The sequence below is a fragment of the Crassostrea angulata genome, chromosome 1 (assembly GCF_025612915.1).
Source record: "Crassostrea angulata isolate pt1a10 chromosome 1, ASM2561291v2, whole genome shotgun sequence".
NCBI classification, from domain to species: Eukaryota; Metazoa; Mollusca; class Bivalvia; order Ostreida; family Ostreidae; genus Magallana; species Magallana angulata.
In genome coordinates, this window is record NC_069111.1 from 11,440,184 (window position 1) to 11,460,622 (window position 20,439).

General features: G+C 33.7%; 2 protein-coding genes across 2 annotated transcripts; both read right to left on the reverse strand.

The window, feature by feature from the left end:
- Window positions 1–3,426: 3,426 nt before the first annotated feature.
- LOC128188054 (uncharacterized) lies at window positions 3,427–7,775 on the reverse strand. The gene is made up of 3 exons (XM_052858883.1): window positions 7,572–7,775; window positions 6,563–6,669; window positions 3,427–5,925 (listed from the first exon to the last, which is right to left on the reverse strand). The coding sequence occupies exons 1-3, from the start codon at window positions 7,592–7,594 to the stop codon at window positions 5,138–5,140; spliced, it is 918 nt and encodes a 305-aa protein (XP_052714843.1). The 5' UTR covers window positions 7,595–7,775; the 3' UTR covers window positions 3,427–5,137.
- A 4,092-nt stretch (window positions 7,776–11,867) lies between these two features.
- On the reverse strand, window positions 11,868–18,976 carry LOC128168236 (uncharacterized). Its single transcript, XM_052834430.1, has 3 exons — window positions 18,891–18,976; window positions 17,863–17,969; window positions 11,868–14,822 (listed from the first exon to the last, which is right to left on the reverse strand). Exons 1-3 carry the CDS (start codon window positions 18,911–18,913, stop codon window positions 14,035–14,037), a joined length of 918 nt encoding a protein of 305 aa, XP_052690390.1. The 5' UTR covers window positions 18,914–18,976; the 3' UTR covers window positions 11,868–14,034.
- Window positions 18,977–20,439: the final 1,463 nt, after the last annotated feature.

A 20,439-nucleotide genomic window follows, 5' to 3' on the forward strand; every position in this document is an offset into this window, starting at 1 on the left:
AAAGGGACCGTAATTTCACTTCGAAAGATAGAGAACTTCGAGAGCTCAAAATTCGAATCAATAAGTGTCGCCTGTATTTGTTGACACTTCATATTTCGTGTAACTTTTACTTTAATAACGAGTTATTCATAAAATAAAATCAATGCTCGCAAAACTGTATGAAATATCTGTATGTCCGAATATTTCTTCAATTTGTATGATAATAGTTTTTAATACTGTCAACAACTTTTATTAAAACATTTTCTAATACACTTATACATCGCCGAGTTAAATGAACCCAAACCGAATCCATAAAACCTCATTAGGCCGGTAAGGGAGGAAGACTAACTATATGGTATATTGTTTCCTCTAAGGGAGAAGACTCACTTTATTACCGGTCTTCCATAGGCAAAGTCTCACTGTCGGGAATGGGGTCTCAATATATGACACCAGCATCAAAGCTAGTGGGGGTACCATCGAATTAATATTGCGAAATCATTATACCAGCTGGTAGTCAATATTGTCCCGAACATTTTGAAAATGCCGATTTAAAGTTGATGCATTTTTAACCTATGTCCCAAGTTATAATTTAAATTTTTTCAATTTTTAACAAAAATTACACATACCTGTAAAAAGTCCCATTTGTAACGATAAAAAGGAATAAAATCCAAGTTTTCTTTATTGACACATGATCTTTTTTTAGCCCGGGTAAGTCCATATGATCTAACTTCAGTTTTTAGGAAAATCTGACATCTTATATCATTTAGAATAATTTGGAATACATCGCACAATTTTTTTTAACTTATCAACCGTGTACTTTCGTGTCGCTAGCAAAACAACATCCCAGTAGACTTATTTTTTTAGATGTGTATCAACATTTGAAAAGCTAAAAGGGCGTTTAAAACGAGATTTTTGGGGATATTTTCATAGTATTGAAAAAAATAAGGATGAACTCTGAATATAGAATAAGAAAATATATTCCATAAATAACTTTGGACAAAATACATTATCAAAGCAGCCAATAGCTCATTCATTAGCAGGTTTGCTATTATTTTACTCTACGAACAGCTACACAGCTAAACGAAAATCACCGAATTCATTTCCAGCTTCATCCAAGCTGACAAATAAAGCGTTTTATTGAATGTAACATGAATATGGAAAAGCGCGCTGAAATGTGTATGCTTTGACATTTATTAAAATAACACTTGCTCGGACCACTGCCAATATATCTTTGAAAATTTAATTCAGACTGAAATTAGGACTCTCCAATAAGTGTTATCAGCTGTCTTCACATTTGAAAACCTCACTTGCAGAAATTGAAAAATCAATTATTCTTGTGTTTTCTGGTATCTACAACTTTATTTTTAAAAAAGCTTAACAGCATTTCAATTCTCGAGACGTTCATAATGTTAACTGAGGAAATTAAGGCGACTAGTGAAAGCAATGGTGGTCATCACGGAAACGGGTAATTTTGTATCAGCAGTTAGACGCTTCCTCGCAGACAATAAGAATACATGAAATATTCAAGTCAAACCTTGAAGATACCAAACACTGGGTGCAAGAAAATAGCTTAAATTTGTTTTCGTGAGGAGGTTTTTTCCCGAAGAGATGCTCTAAGACTACTGGAGGATGCGGTAATACAAACAGAAATGCCATGCTTTATGAACCAAAGGAATAAACAATTGTCAACAGAGGGTGCTAGTTCTAGCCGATTGGATAAAAAAGTGATTACTTAGTCAGAGCTTTGATGTTAAGAACTGTTCTTATAATTCAATCCTATTCGTATTCGGGTTTTGTTAAATTTTGATACTTAAGCTTAAATCCATCGTAAAATGGTTTATTTAGTGAATAAAGCTTCCACTGGTTAAAAATTTAACCGTTTAAATATATGATCAAATTTATTAAACAACAAGTGGTATTTTTTTTTTAAAGGTAATCAATTAGAGTGGAGTCGACAAAAGCCAGAATAGAGTTGGAAGTATATGTACCTAGATAGAATCCTCCTGTCAAAGTTCCATACATCAGAGGCTACAATTGTATGTACAGACTCTATATAACTAATACATACCTCCACTTTCATTAGGTATATTCATAAAATGTGTTTGTGCATTGTGCGCGGACAAAGAGGGGACTTCGGAAAATTAGACTTCTTCAATTCACATCATAAGGTACTGAAAATTAGCATAGTCTTGAGTCCCCCCCCCCCACCCATCCCTGGCCAAATTTCTCCATCTCCCCTCTAGAACAGTTTCTGGATATGCGTTATACGTAAAGCTTTAAAAAGGACCCTCTGCTAAAGTAAAGGCTCGCGAATATGGTAGTTTGCCAGCTATTTGCAAGATAGTTCAACACATAATTAATTTTTTCGTTCTTAAAGAAATATGCTTCATTTTTTATTTGAAACATTGTAAATAATTAACGTTTTGAATATAAACAAGAACCAAAGGAAACATAGGTAATCACAGATTACAAATCTCACCGAGACTAGACATCACCCTTATGAGACTTCACCTTTATGAGATCACCTTTATCATATTAAATGAAAATCATACTTTATGATCTTGGATATTCATGAATTCTGTTTTGACACAATATCGTATATCATCTGTTAAAAAATACAATATCATAATATATAAAACAATATAGTTTGATATTGTATGATACTGTATCATTTTTTATACATAATATGATATTGTATCATATGATACAATATAATTTGATACAACATTGTATCATATCAAATGATACAATATTATGTGATAAAGTAAAATATTATATTAAACAATATTATATTATACATATTGTATCATAATACAATATTATATTTTACAATATCATACAATACAATTTCATGTGATGTGATAATATATGATATTATAAATCAATATCATATTATAAAATATCGTATGATACGATATTATATATTATTACAGTATCATATTATACAATTTCATGTGATATAATTCTATATTACAGAATCTAATATCATATCATACAATATCGTATGATACAATATTAAAGAATATACACTATTGTATCATAGGATACAATATTATATTTTGCAATATCTTATGTAAATGTATCATGTGATAAAATAATAAATTAATAATACAATATAATATATTACAATATTGTATCATAGACTACAATACTATACATAACGATATCATGATACAATATCATAGCATAAAATATCAAAAAAATTGATACAATATCATATAGTATCATATAACTTTTTATAATATTAAATATGATATCATATTGTTTCATATTAAACAATATTGTTTCATACCATACAATACTATCAAAGGAATCATGTTATATCATTTATCAACAAACACATCCATCTATCGAGCAGGTTTGAGTGAGATTTCTTTAGGAGATTTCTTTAGCATCCTTGATAATGGAGATCAGGCTCTGCATCTGAAGAAACCTCTGCGTTTCATCTATAATATAGTTAAATCAACTATGCAAGCTATCATCTATAAAACATGTGACCTGTTAAAAAAACTAAACCTCATCCAGCATCCGAAACATATGGCTCAGATTCAGCATTCAAGCCTGTCAGGTGCATCAGTATACATAAGACGCATCTCCATGCACGTTTGGTGAAGTTCAGACCAGTAATAACTAAGATATCATCATCAGAGGGCACTAGCAATTAAAACCTTAACCTGCTCCAGCATCCGCAACCTTTGGCTCAGATTCAACATCCATGCCTGTCAGGTGCATCTGTATCATAAGACACACCATCCATTCAAGTTTGGTGAAGTTAGGACCTGTAATAACTCAGATATATTTTTTAGCATCCTTGATAATGGAGATCAAGCTCTGCATCTGAAGCTTCCTCTGTGATTCATTCATATTACAGTTTAAACAACTATGCAAGTTTGAAATAGTACTATTATCTATTAAACATGTGACCTGTTCCAAAAAACTTCACCATATCCAGCATCTGAAACCTTTAGCTCAGATTCAGCATTCAAGCCTGTCAGGTGCATCAGTATCATAAGACGCACCATCCATGCAAGTTTGGTGAAGTACGGACCAGCAGTAACTTAGATATTGCTATCAAAGGGCACCTGTTTCAAAAACTTTAACCAACTCTAAAAACCTTAAACTCCTCCAGCATCCGAAACCTATGGCTCAGATTCAGCATTCAAGCCTGTCTGGTGCATTAATATCATAAGACGCACCATCCATGGAAGTCTGGTGAAGCTAGGACAAGTAGTAACTAAGATATAATCATCAGAGGGCACCTGCAACAAAAACTTTAACCAGCTCCAAAAACCTTAACCTCCTCCAGCATCCGAAACCTTTAGCTCAGATTCAGCAGTCAAGCCTGTCTGGTGCATCAGTATCATAAGACACACCATCCGTGGAAGTCTGGTGAAGTTAGGACAAGTAGTAACTAAGATATAATCATCAGAGGGCACCTGCAACAAAAACTTTAACCAGCTCTAAAAACCTTAACCCCCTCCAGCATCCGAAACCTTTAGCTCAGATTCAGCGATCAAGCTTGTCAGGTGCATCAGTATCATAAGACACACCATCCATGCAGGTCTGGTGAAGTGCGGACCAGCAGTAACTTAGATATTGCTATCAAAGGGCACCTGCAACAAAAACTTTAACCTGCTCCAAAAACCTTTACCTCCTCCAGCATCCGAAACCTTTAGCTTAGATTCAGCACTCAAGCCTGTCTGGTGCATCAGTATCATAAGACACACCATCCATGCAAGTTTGGTGAAGTACGGACCTGCAGTAACTTAGATATTGCTATCAGAGGGCACCTGCAACAAAAACTTTAACCTGGTCCAACAACCTTAACCTCCTCCAGCATCTGAAATTTAGGACTCAGATTCAGCATACAAGTCTTTCAAGTCCATAAGTAGGTCCAGATGCATCATCCATGCAAGTTTGGTGAAGATAGGACAAGTAATAGCTTAGATACAGGACCTGCAACAAAAACTTTAACCAGGTCCGGACGCCGACGCCGAGGGTATAGCATAAGCTCCCCCTGACTTCGTCTCGGTGAGCTAAAAAGGTTTTGTGCTACACCAGTATATGTACTATATAGCGTATGGTGTAGATCATTTATTTGGCGGGGTAGAATGAAGTAAGTTTCATACGTGCATTTCATTAAATACTCGAAACTGTGTCAAATCTTTGATTTAATTGATTCAGTGTTTGCGCTTTTAACAGAAAACTGATGAAATGCAATGGTTGCTTGAATACACACATCGGATCCCCTAGTCAGCTCAAAACATAGTTGATCATCTCTACTCGAAGTCTCCCAAGCGTGAACTACGACCTCTTCATCCACCAAAGCCTCGTTTACGTATCTTATCTGGAACTCCTTCAACCCATTTTTACTGTTCTGAATTAAAGGTTTGCTAAATAGTTCTTTGTTGAAACCTTTTCTGCAAGCATTCATACAAATTTGAACATAAACGACCCAGTTGGTGTGGTTTTGGATGTCAATATCCGATGCCTGAATCTTGTAGTGGTCTACAGCCATGCACGCGTCTGGGCGGTTTAGTTTTTCCATAACAAACGGTGAACCAGTACACATTGATCCATACTTTTTTCGCCAAGAAGCAGGGAGCTCTAGAGGTTTTCTGGTAACCGGATCGACCATAATGTTCTGCAGACTCAGTCTAGCAAACCACTGCGAATTGTCTCTTTGACATATTTCTTGTACTTTACAATACGAACTTTTCCCAACGTAATCCAATGTGGAAAAGACATCAAATGGAAGATGGAAGTAAGCCGAAACGTAAAGACTTTGATGAATTTCTAGTTTGCATGAACCAGCGTATACAAATTTATCAGCAAACATAGGTTTGTGATCCAGGAAGGTATTCGGGTCGTCTTGTAAGGCCCTGATGCTGATGCCTTCCGCTAGCTCAAACAACCGAAAAAGCCCGGGAATTGATATTTGCTTATCTGAAGAGTAATAACAAGACATTATCATGACACACGATTAACAAATCAAGTAATGCAGGTATCTATTTCTGTTAAAAAGAAATAAAAATAGTAGTTACATGTAAATGACTGGTTAACATGAATTGGAAAATTAATTAACTATCTAAGATCATGGCTTGATTTATATCTGATACTCCATCATTTGACGACTTTAAGTAAAATTGACCACGTGTAATATCAAATGCTAAAGCAAATCATCCGCTCACAAAAAATCCTTTCCCAGTTTTCCCTATAGATGAAGGATTTCCAACCCAATCGCTTAATTTTAGATCATCCAGTCGATCTCTAATATTTGTCGATAATTTACTTATACCAGATTACGAAAGATTAATTTGATACAATATGCCAATTGGTAATGAATGCAACCTATACAGGGGGATATTGACAATACCGTGTCTACTTAACTCTGAAGGGCATGATCACGATTTGAGCTTAGATATTGTTTGGGTGTGCGGTGTTCTGGCTAGGAAGCTAAAACACTTTAAAAAGGAACTATCTTCTGATTTCCGTCTCATTTTCTCATTATAAATATATTGCGGAAAGATCGGCAATCACACAGTATGCATGTAAAGAACATGTACTGTCTAAGTAAACGTACCTAAGTGTGTTGAGAATGCATCAAACAGGCTTGAAACACCCTCAGGAAAGCGAACGATACAGCGCACCCCCTTGATTGTTCGGCTTATATTCAGTTCAGTGATGGCTCTGTGAAAAAATAGAGACATTTTGACACTTTCATTTTTGATAGCTTCTTAATTATTTAATTAGACCTTATGGCTTTTAGTTACGGAATTCTCTTGATGTTGCTCGATTTTTTTTAAGCAGCTGGAGATTAGTGAGGGTGTTATAATTGTTTGAAAGATACGATATTTTTTAAGTTATTTAAAACTGAGTAAACAAGAAAGTTAAGATACACGTCTTTTTCATACCCTAAACAGGATAACAGAGTTAGGTCGAAGATAGATTAATAAAACGTTAAATTTGCCGTTGTTTGTAATATTTCCTAAATGACCAAAAAATAAAAAGAATAAATACATCATAGAAATAGATCTAGAATCTACCTACAGACCCTGATATGCTACTACACCTGTAGGACGAACCGTACCGTTCCATGCAAGAAACGATCCGCGAACCGTACCGTTCATAAAACGAACTGTATCGTTCACTAAGATAACAGAATTAGGTCGAATATAGCTTTAAATAACGTTTAATTTGCCGTACTTTGTAATATTTTCTGAATATAACCAAAAAATAAATAAATAAATGACAAAAATAGAGCTAGAATGATCTTACACGTACATGTACCTCAAATCCTAGCAATATAAGTATTTTGCAACCACCGAGCTTCCATATAAATCGTGATGGCCTTTGTGGCTTTAAAATGGATAGTATATTACACCGTGAATGATAAAGAGTTTCGAAATCTGTAAACAAAAAGAATTTCCGAATAATTTCAAACCTTGAGAGTGGAGATACTAAACATATTACCACTTTTTATCTTATGTGCATCACACTATATTGATTCGAATACATGTATGAAACGGCACTTTATTCCCTTTACATCGTATTTGCTTCCCCAAAACATATATGATTTAAAATACATGTACCTCAATATTGACATCTCTTCCATCCTCAAATTACTTTAAAACGCTAATCTCTTGAAAAGCAAGTCACCTGTTCCTTAATGGCAAGCCGTAAGTGTCAAAACTACATTATATATAATCATAGAGAAAGTCTACTTCCGGGAAAACGTCACAAATTTCAATCGGTAAAAGTTTGCGTGCACGATAGCTATTCACTATTATACAATTATTTAATGCTTGAGCAGTCAATAGACCAGAATATTTTTCCCGAGGTGCAGGGAACAGCTCAGTATGATCTATTGCCCGAGGCCAACGGCCAAGTCTATTGACTGCTCAAGCATTAAATAATTGTTTTATTACCTAATTTCTTTTTAGTTTTCCGGGTTTACAATTTGTATATTGCAGATGGATTTCCTGCCATTATGCAATACACTAAGATTTTTTTTCATCTTTTACATGCACCAAACTTGTTGCATGCATTACAACATCTCAATTTAACATTAGTTTACACAAAGACGAAGGAGTCTTCAACCCATTAGATTTTAAATAGTCTATTACCTTATATGAGGCTTTAAAACTGTTGATTATTTGATACTCCATTTTGATAACATTGAATTTGGTTTCACCAAGTACTAAAAACAGCGTCTATGTAAAGGAATATACATTCCCTTAGAAAGGATGTAACATTATAATATACACGCATTCTGATATACGTTGCCTGTCCAATAGATCACAGTCTATTGACCGGCGGTCCAATAGATCGCACTCTATTGACCGGCGGTCTAATAGATCGCAGTCTATTGACCGGCAGTTCAAAATAGACGCAAATATTTAATTTGTAATAAAACAACAAAATCCCTTTGATTAGGTAATAAATGAATATACAATAAACACTGTTTTCAAACAGTATTTTGCTTATGTTCATATTCATAGTCCATATTCATTAAAGTTGATTAAGAAGCAATATTAAATTTAAAACTTTAAAGTTTAATTTGATATTCTACAGATTTCATAACATATGATGTTTAGAAATTACAAAAAATCATTACCTGTTCACATTTTTTAGATATGCGTGCACAATAACATTAATTTATTTATACAGGTTTCAATACTTAAGATGTTGCGCGTATGAAAATTGTTTTACTTGTTTATATTTTTTTTTTTAGATAAAACAAATTAACCATATTATTCAATAAGGTTTTTGGTTTCTAAGTACCCTTGAATTGTTGTACGAACGATGTCAATTAGATTTAAAGGCATGTTCCAGATTTTTAAACACGGAAATCGTTCATGCCAATGCATGTTTTCTTTTTATCAGGTAACCCATTTAAACATGACCCATGGAAAGGTAAGTTTGATATAGAGGACATCCGCATGTTTAGTACATCGTACAGGTAGCACGACACGGATTTATGTTAGTGCATACAAGGTTCATAATATTAAAAATAACTTGTATTGATACATGTAAATGTATTACCATTAAAAGATTACTCTTTTGGGTAAAGTGTTGTGTGTTCGACTAGTATATTGTGTATTTCCTATTATAATTCTATTTTTAAATCCTCGATTGAGACCTGAAGTTACTGCCAGTTGAAAATAAGCGTTAACAGCTATAAAATTAACCCGTTTTCAACACACCATACTGAAAAATATAGTAATTTTGTTCGTAATATAGCAATGATCAATATTTTTTTTGGTTGATAAAGTTGGCGATAATTCAAAAATCTTAAGTTTTTCTATTTAAAAATCTCTCAATTATAGAGACAGAATTACAGTTTATTATATACTTCTTCAGATTACTTTTTATGTCACTGTTTCTGAAGTTCCCAGAGGGAATTTGAATGGAATAAAAGGTTGATTATTTCGATCTACTTCTTCAAGATTCTGTTGGAGCCAGTTTGGCGGTATGAAGCTTCACTTGTAATATGGCACACTAAGGAACCTACAGTCCACTTGTTTGATTCCACAATTCTATATGATAGGCGTATTTATTTTAAAGAAATTTGCAAAATCACGAAAACAGTGAAGATACACCATACAAAATATTAATGTCGCATCCTTGCTCCAAGGCAATCACAATTCATTTTGAAATCGATATATCTCATAAAACAAGTACCCAAGCATAAGAAAAATGATAAAAGGTTTCTTCAGCTGCAAACAAATTCAGATTATTTTGTTGAACACAATATTTGCCCTGCTTCTCAAATGGAAGCTAATACGTTCCTTTCCTTTAAGTGTGCATTTACAATAATGTAGATGTACATGTATACATTGTATTCAGACGAGGTTACTTTAACGGGTCATGATTTTTCGGTTTTTAGTTTTTACAATGCTTCAATAAGTCATTTCTGATAGTTAACCAAATTTAGAGTGTCAGTTAATGAGTTTTAAGCGAGATACAGGGCTCCCGATTTTTTGTTATGTAAACAAAGCTGAGGTAATGTTTTTGTTTACAATTTGAATGTTTAAAAGAAAACTCATGGTTTATACCAAAATTAACGTGACAAACGCTAGAAACTGCTTAGTAATGTTCATAAACGAATAAGCAAATAAAAAATCCACTTTTAAAAGAACTTTTACCCGTCTATTGAACCAATGATGTTAACAAAAATATGACACGAGCTTTGTTTACACAACAAAGAGATTTGTAGAAATGCATTACTAAAGCATTATAAAAAATAAAATTTGACCAAAATCTTGATCATGTCACTTTAATCTTCAATAAAAAAAGAAATCATTATTTATTTATTGAAATTATTTCATACACAAAATTATTGTAAACCCCATCGCTCACCTGACCAAATTAGCGCTTTTCTAGTCATTTCCAGTGTAAATAACATGAAGAGGTAAAAAACAAGATTGGCCGTTTATTACTGAAAAGAACATTTCACAATGCAATTGTTCTTAAATTGCTCAAGCCATATTTTCTTTACCCTCCCCAATAGAAAATCAGTGTATTAATGTAATTTTCCACTATCTTTTATAAACCTATACTCAGAGTAAAGGTAATGTTTAATATGTGATTATTATTATTATTATCAAATTATCAATATTTTAAATAACAAGTTATTCCTGCCATCCTCTTCGGTATTTATTTCATTTAACCTAACTCCCCTTTAATATTTCATGGGATTTATAGTTTTAACAAATATTAAACTTCTTTTTTTTTAGCTTGCTATGCAATCAAAGCCATAAACAAACCTTCCTTTTTCTATAACGAATTCATCTATACCTTCCACTTAATACCTCCATCTAATATTAAAAAATATGACCTCTGACCTCATGGTATACGATATAAATGAACAAAATTGAAATTTATCCAAACAAATTTAGACCAATATAGAGTTTATAAATTAGTACATAGGGCCTATAAGAATAATGAGAATGAGAATTAAGAATAGTTATACGAAAAACTAAGTTGATAATTCTTGTTAAAGTGCTTATCCTTTCTATTCTTTGCATCATTTGAATCTTGCGCCCAAATACAATCTTAATTATTTTTTACTTGATAAAAATTGCACAGTTTGAATAATTTAGATATAACCGTCAAGTTAAACTCTTAAAACAAATCATTTTTAATAATACGAAATTATTGTATATTTTTTTTATACATCATTTGATTTTTTCTTTTTGTTCACATTAATTCCACATATAATATAACCAATTGTTTCATAAATATGGCAATCTTCTTTTAGAATAGGCGTCAATCTTTTGAATTATGTAAGGACTTTTGTGCGTCTTGACACCAAACCAACTGTGCAAGATCTTTTTATTACATCTCCTTCGACAATCTTAGACTCATTTTGTTAAATACACCCAGAGTGCAAATTCATATTGATTTATTGGGAGTGCTAGTTTCCTCTCTGAAATCCGTAACACAATTTTCGTTTAGTGGAGAATAAGGTTACAACATGTTTTGTACTGGTGGACCACTCCTATCATTTGTGACAGAAACTACAGGGGGAATTCTTGCTGGATTTAATGAAGTGTATGTCTCTGAAAACTACAGGGGAAATTCTTGCTGGATTTAATGAAGTGTATGTCTCTATAATTGGTGCATTTATTATAACTGATGATAAAAGACTTGATCATTTACAAACTCTTAACATATCCAAACCTCCAAGTCCCGATTTTGTTTCGCCAAGTGTTTAAACAAATATGTACTAGTAATTCATACGTTTTCGCCAAATTTTACAATATATTACGAGGTAATGGCACACTTCCTAACTAGTAGACAGGAAGAATCGCTAAAAAGGAACATGTTTTCTGCAATGTTGGCTACCTTCATACCCTTATGAAAAACAACAGAAGACATTATTAACAAAAAATTACAATATATTTATTTGTATCATACAATAATTTTTAGAGAACATAACCGCTTTCAGAAATAGTGTCCTACTCGTACATATCATAGTATAAATAAAATACTTTGTAGAGCGATGAAAAGTTTTACTTATTTGAATATAGTTAAGAAAAGCTAACATGAGCTTTTTTCTCATGAAAAACCTCGTTTTTTGCATCCTTCATATTAATAATGATTGATTCACAAATCAAGGGTTTAAAAATATTTACCTCTTGCAAGAGAGGTGCGACTCTTAAGACTAAAGTTGAAATAAAATGATTGTTGTATTCCACAAAGCATTATCCTCACCGAAACACAGTCTGTTAACATTCTAATTGAAGTTTTAGAATTTGGAATGCCTCGCACAACTTTTTCAACTGATCATCCGTGTACTCTCATGTCGCTTGCAATGCTAATTCCCAGTAGACTTTTAATTTCTAGCCGTTTATCGAAATTTGACAAGCTAAAGGGGGGTTTAAAAGGAGATATTTTAGGATTTTTTCATAATATTAAACAAATATAGTTGAACCCTGAATAAAGAATAAGAAATTGAGTTCCATTAATAACTTTGGACAAATTGCATTATAAAAGCAGCCAATAGCTCATTCATTAGCAGGTTTGCTATTATTGTACTCGGTCTACGAACAGCTGCACAGCTAAACGAAAATCACGTAATTTATTTCCAGCATCATCCAAGCTTTTCTTAATGTAACAGGAATATGAAAAAGCGCGCTGAAATGTGTATGCTTTGACATTTATTAAAGAAACACTTGCTCCGACCACTACCAATATATCTTTGAAAATTTAATTCAAACTGAAATATGGACTCTCCAGTAAGTGTTATCAGCTATCTTTACATTTCTAGACCTCACTTGCAGAAATTCACAATTCATTCCTGTGTTTTCTGGTATCTACAAATTCATTTTGAAGAAAGGGTACCAATTTCAATTTCCTGAGGCGTTCATAATGTTAACTGAGGAAATTAAGGCGACTAGTGAAAGGAATGGTGGTCATCACGGAGACGGGTAATTTTGTATCAGCAGTTAGACCCTTCCTCGCAGACAATTAGAATACATGAAATATTCAAGTCAAACCTTGAAGATACCAAACACTGGATGCAAGAAAATAGCTTCAATTTGTTTTTGAGAGCAGGGTTTTTCGAAGAGATGGTAGACATATCAAGAATGTCAAATTAACCAAATCTTTGGAGCGGCCCTAGGGGATATGGTAATACAAACAGAAATGCCATGCTTCATGAAACAAAGGGATAAGCAATTGTTAACAGAGGATGTTAGCGCTGGCCGATTGGATAAAAAAGGGATTACAAGAGCTTTGATGTTAAAAACTGTTCTTATAATTCAATCCTATTCGTATTCGGGTTTTGTTAAACTTTGATACTTAAATCCAAAATGGTTTGTTTAGTGGATAAAGCATCCGCTGGTTAAAAATAAAACCGGTTTCAAATACATGATCAAATTTATTAAACAACAAAAGTGGTATTTTTATTCTTTTTTAAAGAAAATAAATTAGAGTGGAGTCGGCCGGCAAAAGCCAAAATAGAGTTGGAAGTATATGTATCTAGAAAGAATTCTCTCGTCAAAGTTCCATACATCAGAGATACAGTTGTATTTACAGATTCTATATAACAAATACATACCTCCACTTTCATTAGGAATATTCATAAAATGTTTTTGTGCATTTTGCGCGGACTTAGAAGGGACTTGAGAAAAATCAGACATGTTCAGTTCACAACATGAGGTACTGAAAATAAGCTTAGTCTGGACCCCCTCCCCGGCAAAAATTCTCCATCACCCCTCTAGTACAGTTTCTGGATATGCGTTATACGTAAAGCTTTAAAAAGGACCCTTTGCTAAAGTAAAGACTCGCAAATATGGTAGTCTGCCAGTTATTTGCAAGATAGTTCAACACATAATAAATTTTTTCGTTCTGAAATAAAATATGCTTCATTTTTTATTTGAAACATTCTAAATAATTAACGTTTTGAATATAAACAAGAACCAAAGGAAAAAGGATTTGTGTTACACCAGTATATGTACTATATAGCGTATGGTGTAAATCATTTAGTTGGCGGGGTGGAGTTAAATAAGTTTCATACGTGCATTTCATTAGATACTCGAGACTGTGTCAGATCTTTGATTTAATTGATTCAATGTTTGCGCTTTTAACACAAAACTGATGAAATGCAATGGTTGCTTGAATACACACATCGGATCCCCTAGTCAGCTCAAAACATAGTTGATCATCTCTACCCGAAGTCTCCCAAGCGTGAACTACGACCTCTTCATCCACCAAAGCCTCGTTTACGTATCTTATCTGGAACTCCTTCAACCCATTTTTACTGTTCTGAATTAAAGGTTTGCTAAATAGTTCTTGGTCCAAACCTTTTCTGCAAGCATTCATACAAATTTGAACATAAACGACCCAGTTGGTGTGGTTTTGGCTGTCAATATCCGATGTCTGAATCTTGTAGTGGTCTACAGCCATGCACGCGTCTGGGCGGTTTAGTGTTTCCATAACAAACGGTGAACCAGTACACATTGGGCCATACTTTTTTCGCCAAGAAGCAGGGAGCTCTAGAGGTTTTCTGGTAACCGGATGGACCATAATGTTCTGCTGACTCAGTCTAGCAAACCACTGCGAATTGTCTCTTTGACACATTTCTTGTACTTTACAATACGAACTTTTCCCAACGTAATCCAATGTGGAAAAGACATCAAATGGAAGATGGAAGTAAGCCGAAGCGTAAACACTTTGATGAATTTCTAGTTTACATGAACCAACGTATACAAATTTATCAGCAAAAATAGGTTTGTGATCCAGGAAGGTGTTCGGGTCGTCTTGTAAAGCCCTGTTGCTGATGCCTATCGCTAGCTCAAACAACCGAAAAAGCCCGGGAATTGATATTTGCCTATCTGAAGAGTAATAACAAAACATTATTATGACACACGATTAACAAATCAAGTAATGCAGATATTTATTTCTGTTAAAAAGAAATAAAAATAGTAGTTACATGTAAATGACTGGTTAACATGAATTCCAAAATTAATTAACTATCTAAGATCATGGTTTGATTTATATCTGATATTCCATCATTTGACGACTTTAAGTAAAACTGACCACGTGTAATATCAAATGCTAAAGCAAATCATCCGCTCACAAAAAATCCTTTCCCAGTTTTCCCTATGAGTGAAGGATTTCCAACCCAATCGCTTAATTTTAGATCCTCCAATCGATCTCTTATATTCGTCGATAATTTACTTATACCAGATTACGAAAGATTAAGTTGATACAATATGCCAATTGGTAATGAATGTAACCAATACAGGTGGATATTGACAATACCGTTGCTACGTAACTTTGGAGGGCATGATCACGATTTGAGCTTAAATATTGTTTGGGCGTGAGGGGTTCTGGCTAGGAAGCTAAAACACTTAAAGCTGCTTGGTCCGATTTATTTGTTATTACAGTATCAAACTATTTTCCTTACAAACCATTTATCTTAGAAAGTTATGGAATTTCTCCTATTTACACCAGCAGAATCAGTCTCCTTTCAAAGTTAGAAATATTCAAAGTAAATAAAAATAATTTCTTTTTGGGCAAACGAAAAAACAAACCAAAATGCATCACGGGAATGTTTAGAAAAAGAAACCGTTTGGTTTCGTTCCCCGAATGTTTGAGGTCATTCAACCCGCATGCTATGCATCGATTGTAAAGAAAGCAAACTTCAGAAATATTAGCGAACAAAACGTACACATTTTTATTAGCTCACCTGAGCCAAAGGCTCAAGTGAGCTTTTCTGATCACAATCTGTCCGTTCTCTGTCGTTGTCTGTCGTTGTCGTTGTTGTCATCGTCGTTGTTGTAAACTTTTCATATTTTCATCTTCTTCTCAAGAACCACTGGGCAGATTTCAACCAAATTTAGCACAAAGCACCACTAGGTGAAGGGAATTCAAGTTTGTTCAAATGAAGGGCCACGCCCTCTTTAAAGGGGAGATAATTGAGAATTATTGAAAATTTGTTGGTATTTTTCAAAAATCTTCTTCTCAAAACTATTCAGCCTGAAAAGCTTAAACTTCTTTGGAGGCATCCTCAGGTAGTGAAGATTCAAGTTTGTTCAAATCATGGTCCCCGGGGGTAGGGAGGGGCCACAAGAGGGGGATCAAGTTTTACATAGGAATATATAGAGAAAATCTTTAAAAATCTTCTTCTCAAAAACTATTAGGCCAGGAAAGCTCAAATTTGAGTGAAAGCATCCTCAGGTAGTTTAGATTCAAGTTTTATCAAATCATAGTCCCTGGGGGTAGGGTGGGGCCACAATTGGGGGATCAAGTTTAACATAGGAATATATAGAGAAAATCTTTAAAAATCTTCTTCTCAAAAACTATTAGGCCAGGAAAGCTCAAATTAAATTGGAAGCATCCTCAGGTAGTGTAGATTCAAGTTTGTTCAAATCATAGTCCCTGGGGGTAGGGTTGGGCCACAAGGGGGGGGGGGTCAAGTTTAACATAGAAATATATAGAGAAAATCTTTAAAAATCTTCTTCTCAAAACCTATTAGGCCAGGAAAGCTCAAAATTTGAGTGGAAGCATCCTCAGATAGTGTAGATTCAAGTTTGTTCAAATCATGGTCCCCGGGGTAGGTAGGGGCCACAATTGGGGGATCAAGTTTAACATAGGAATATATAGAGAAAATCTTTAAAAATCTTCTTCTCAAAAACTATTAGGCCAGGAAAGCTCAAATGTGAGTGAAAGCATCCTCAGGTAGTGTAAATTCAAGTTTGTTCAAATTATATAGTCTCCGGGGGTAGGGTGGGGCCACAATGGGGGGGATCAAGTTTTACATTGGAATATATAGAGAAAATCTTTAAAAATCTTCTTCTCAAAACTATTAGGCCAGGAAAGCCCAAACTTGAGTGGAAGCATCCCCAGATCATATAGATTCAAGTTTGTTTAAATAATAGTCCAGGGGTAGGGTGAGGCCACAATTGGGGATAAATTTTTACATATAGGAATATATAGAGAAAATCTTAAAAATCTTCTTTTTAAAGACTATTTGGCCAGAAAAGCTCAAACTTGTGTAGAGGCATCCTTTGGTAGTGTAAATTCAAGTTTGCAAAATCACAGTCCATAGTGGTAGGGTGGGGCCGTGATGGCGGTTTGAATTTTTACATAGGAATATATAGAGAAAATCTTTAAAAATATTCTGGGAAAGATTTCAGTCCAAAACTCAGTACTTAGTGTGAAAGCACAGGTTATGCAGATTTATGTTTGATGAAACCATGATTCCCTAGAGAAAAGTGGGGCCACGAAATGGGGGGTAGGGGTATATAGGATAGAGAAAAATCTTCTTACAGGCACAACAACAAAAGGGGCTTGGTATTTACCAAAAAAAGAGAGGTGGATAAAAATTGGCAGATTTTTTTTAGCAAGATCTACTGTACTTAGTTGTCAAGATATTTTGATACAGTAATGCTAATTTGATCAGAATTTTAATAGGCAATTGTTGCTCAGGTGAGCGATGTGGCCCCTGGGCCTCTTGTTTGTAATTTGTCTGATCATTTCGACCTTTATTCAAAGTGATAACAAAGTCGTAATACAATCATACCCGTCTCCTCGTCAGGGGTGAAATTTAACATGAGGCGAAATAACGCGTTACCCTGAGCCTCTTATGTCGTTTGTTTTGTTAGCAAATTTTGTACGTATTTTTCTTCATTGTAATTTGGCTTAATTGACTGGGAAAACTACTGCAATGTCTATTATTATACATATACTTAGCATAACCATCGTTTAAAAGCGTGTATAAAATTTGATACAAAATCGGACCAAGCAGCTTTAAAAAAGGAACTTTCTTCTGATTTCCGTCTCATTTTCTCATTATAAATATATTGCAGAAAGATCGGCAATCACACAGTATGCATGTACAGAACATGTATACTGTTTAAGTAAACGTACCTAAGTGTGTTGAGAAAGCATCAAACAGGCTTGAAACACCCTCAGGAAAACGAACGATACAGCGCACCCCCTTGATTGTTCGGCTTATATTCAGTTCAGTGATGGCTCTGTGAAGAAATAGAGACATTTTGTCACTTTCATTTTTGATATCTTCTTAATTATTATTTAATTAGACCTTATGGCTCTTAGTTACGAAATTTTTTTGATGTTGCTCGATTTTTTTTAGCAGCTGGAGATTAGTGAGGGTGTTATAATTGTTTGAAAGATACGATATTTTTTAAGTTATTTAAAACTGAGTAAACAAGAAAGTTAAGATACACGTTTTTTTCATACCCTAAACAGGATAACAGAGTTAGGTCGAAGATAGATTAATAAAACGTTAAATTTGCCGTTGTTTGTAATATTTCCTAAATGACCAAAAAATAAAAAGAATAAATACATGATAGAAATAGATCTCGAATCTACCTACAGACCCTGATATTGTACTACACCTCTAAGACGAACCGTACCGTTCCATGCAAGAAACGATCCGCGAACCGTACCGTTCATAAAACGAACTGTATCGTTCACTAAGATAACAGAATTAGGTCCAATATAGCTTTAAATAACGTTTAATTTGCGGTACTTTGTAATATTTTCTGAATATAACCAAAAAATAAATAAATGAATGACAAAAATAGAGCTAGCATTATCTTACACGTTCCTCAAATCCTAGTAATATAAACATTTTGCAACCACCGAGCTTCCATATAAATCGCGATGGCCCTTTGTGGCTTTAAAATGGATAGTATTACACCGTGAATGATAAAGAGTTTCGAAATCTGTAAACAAAAAGAATTACCGAATAATTTCAAACCTTGAGAGTCGAGATACTAAACATATTTCCACTATTTATCTGTAATGCAATAATGATATCTAAATTATGTGCATCACACTATATTGAATCGAATACATGTATGGAACGGCACTTTATTCCCTTAACATCGTATTTGCTTCCCGAAAACATATATGATTTAAAATACATGTACCTCGATATTGACATCTCTTCCATCCTCAAATTACTTTAAAACGCAAATCTCTTGAAAAGCAAGTCACCTGTTCCTTAATGGCAAGCCGTAAGTGTCAAAACTACATTATATATAATCATAGAGAAAGTCGACTTCCGGGAAAACTTCACAATATTCAATAGATAAAAGTTTGCGTGCGCGATAGCTATTCACTATATGAATATACAATAAACACTGTTTTCAAACAGTATTTTGCTTATGTTCATATTCATAGTCCATATTCATTAAAGTTGATTAAGAAGCAATATTAAATTTAATACTTTAAAGTTTAATTTGATATTCTACAGATTTCATAAGATATGATGTTTAGAAATTACAAAAAAATTATTACCTGTTTACATTTTTTAGATATGCATGCACAATAACATTAATTTATTTATACAGGTTTCAATACATAAGATGTTGCGCGTATGAAAATTGTATTACTTGTTTATATTTTTTTTCTTCGGTAAAACAAATTAACCATATTATTCAATACGGTTCTTGGTTTCGAAGTACCCTTGAATTGTTCTACGAACGATGTCAATTAGATTTAAAGGCATGTTCCAGATTTTTAAACACCGAAATCGTTCATGCCAATGCATGTTTTCTTTTTATCAGGTAACCCATTTAAACATGACCCATGGAAAGGTAAGTTTGATATATAGGACATCCGCATGTTTGGTACATCGTACAGGTAGCATAACAGGGATTTATGTAAGTGCATACAAGGTTCATGCTATCAATAAATACTTGTACGAGGGTTGATCCAAAAGTAATGTCACAGATGCGATAAAATCGTGAAAAATCCGCGTAAAGTGACAAAAATTCGTGCTTTAAGATATTATATAACTAATTCAATTCAGACCTAAACATTCTGATACATTGTGATAATTATTTCCGAAGATAATATATTTTGTAGAGCATGAGGTAACGATAGTCGCCGCATGCTAGCGACGTCATTTCTAGATCTTTGGCGTTCTGGTAGAATCTCGTAATTTAGTACACTATGTAAATTCGCCACGATGCTCTCCTTTACATTTTTTTTTATCAATTTTTTTCATTAAGTAACAAATTAATCTTTTTGTATTAATACATGTTCATGCATTACCATTATAAAGATTACTCTTTCGGGTAAAGTGTTCGACTTGTATATTGTGTATTTCCTATTATAATTCTATTTTTAATCATCGATTGAGACCTGAAGTTTCTGCCAGTTGTAAATAAGCGTTAACAGCTATAAAATTAACCCGTTTTCAACACACCATACTGACAGATATCGTATTAATTCAATTTTTCTCCTCGATCGAATTGTTAACATTCAATATTTTATATGACATGTACCAATATAATTAGTAAGCTTCGAAGCAAAGATTTTGCTCGTAAAAGTAGCAATGATCAATATTTTTTTTCTTTCTTTCTTTCTTTTTTTTTTTTTGGTTGATAAAGTTGTCGATAATTAAAAAATCTTAAGTTTTTTTTATTTAAAAATCCCTAAATTATAGAGACAGAATTACAGTTTATTATATAC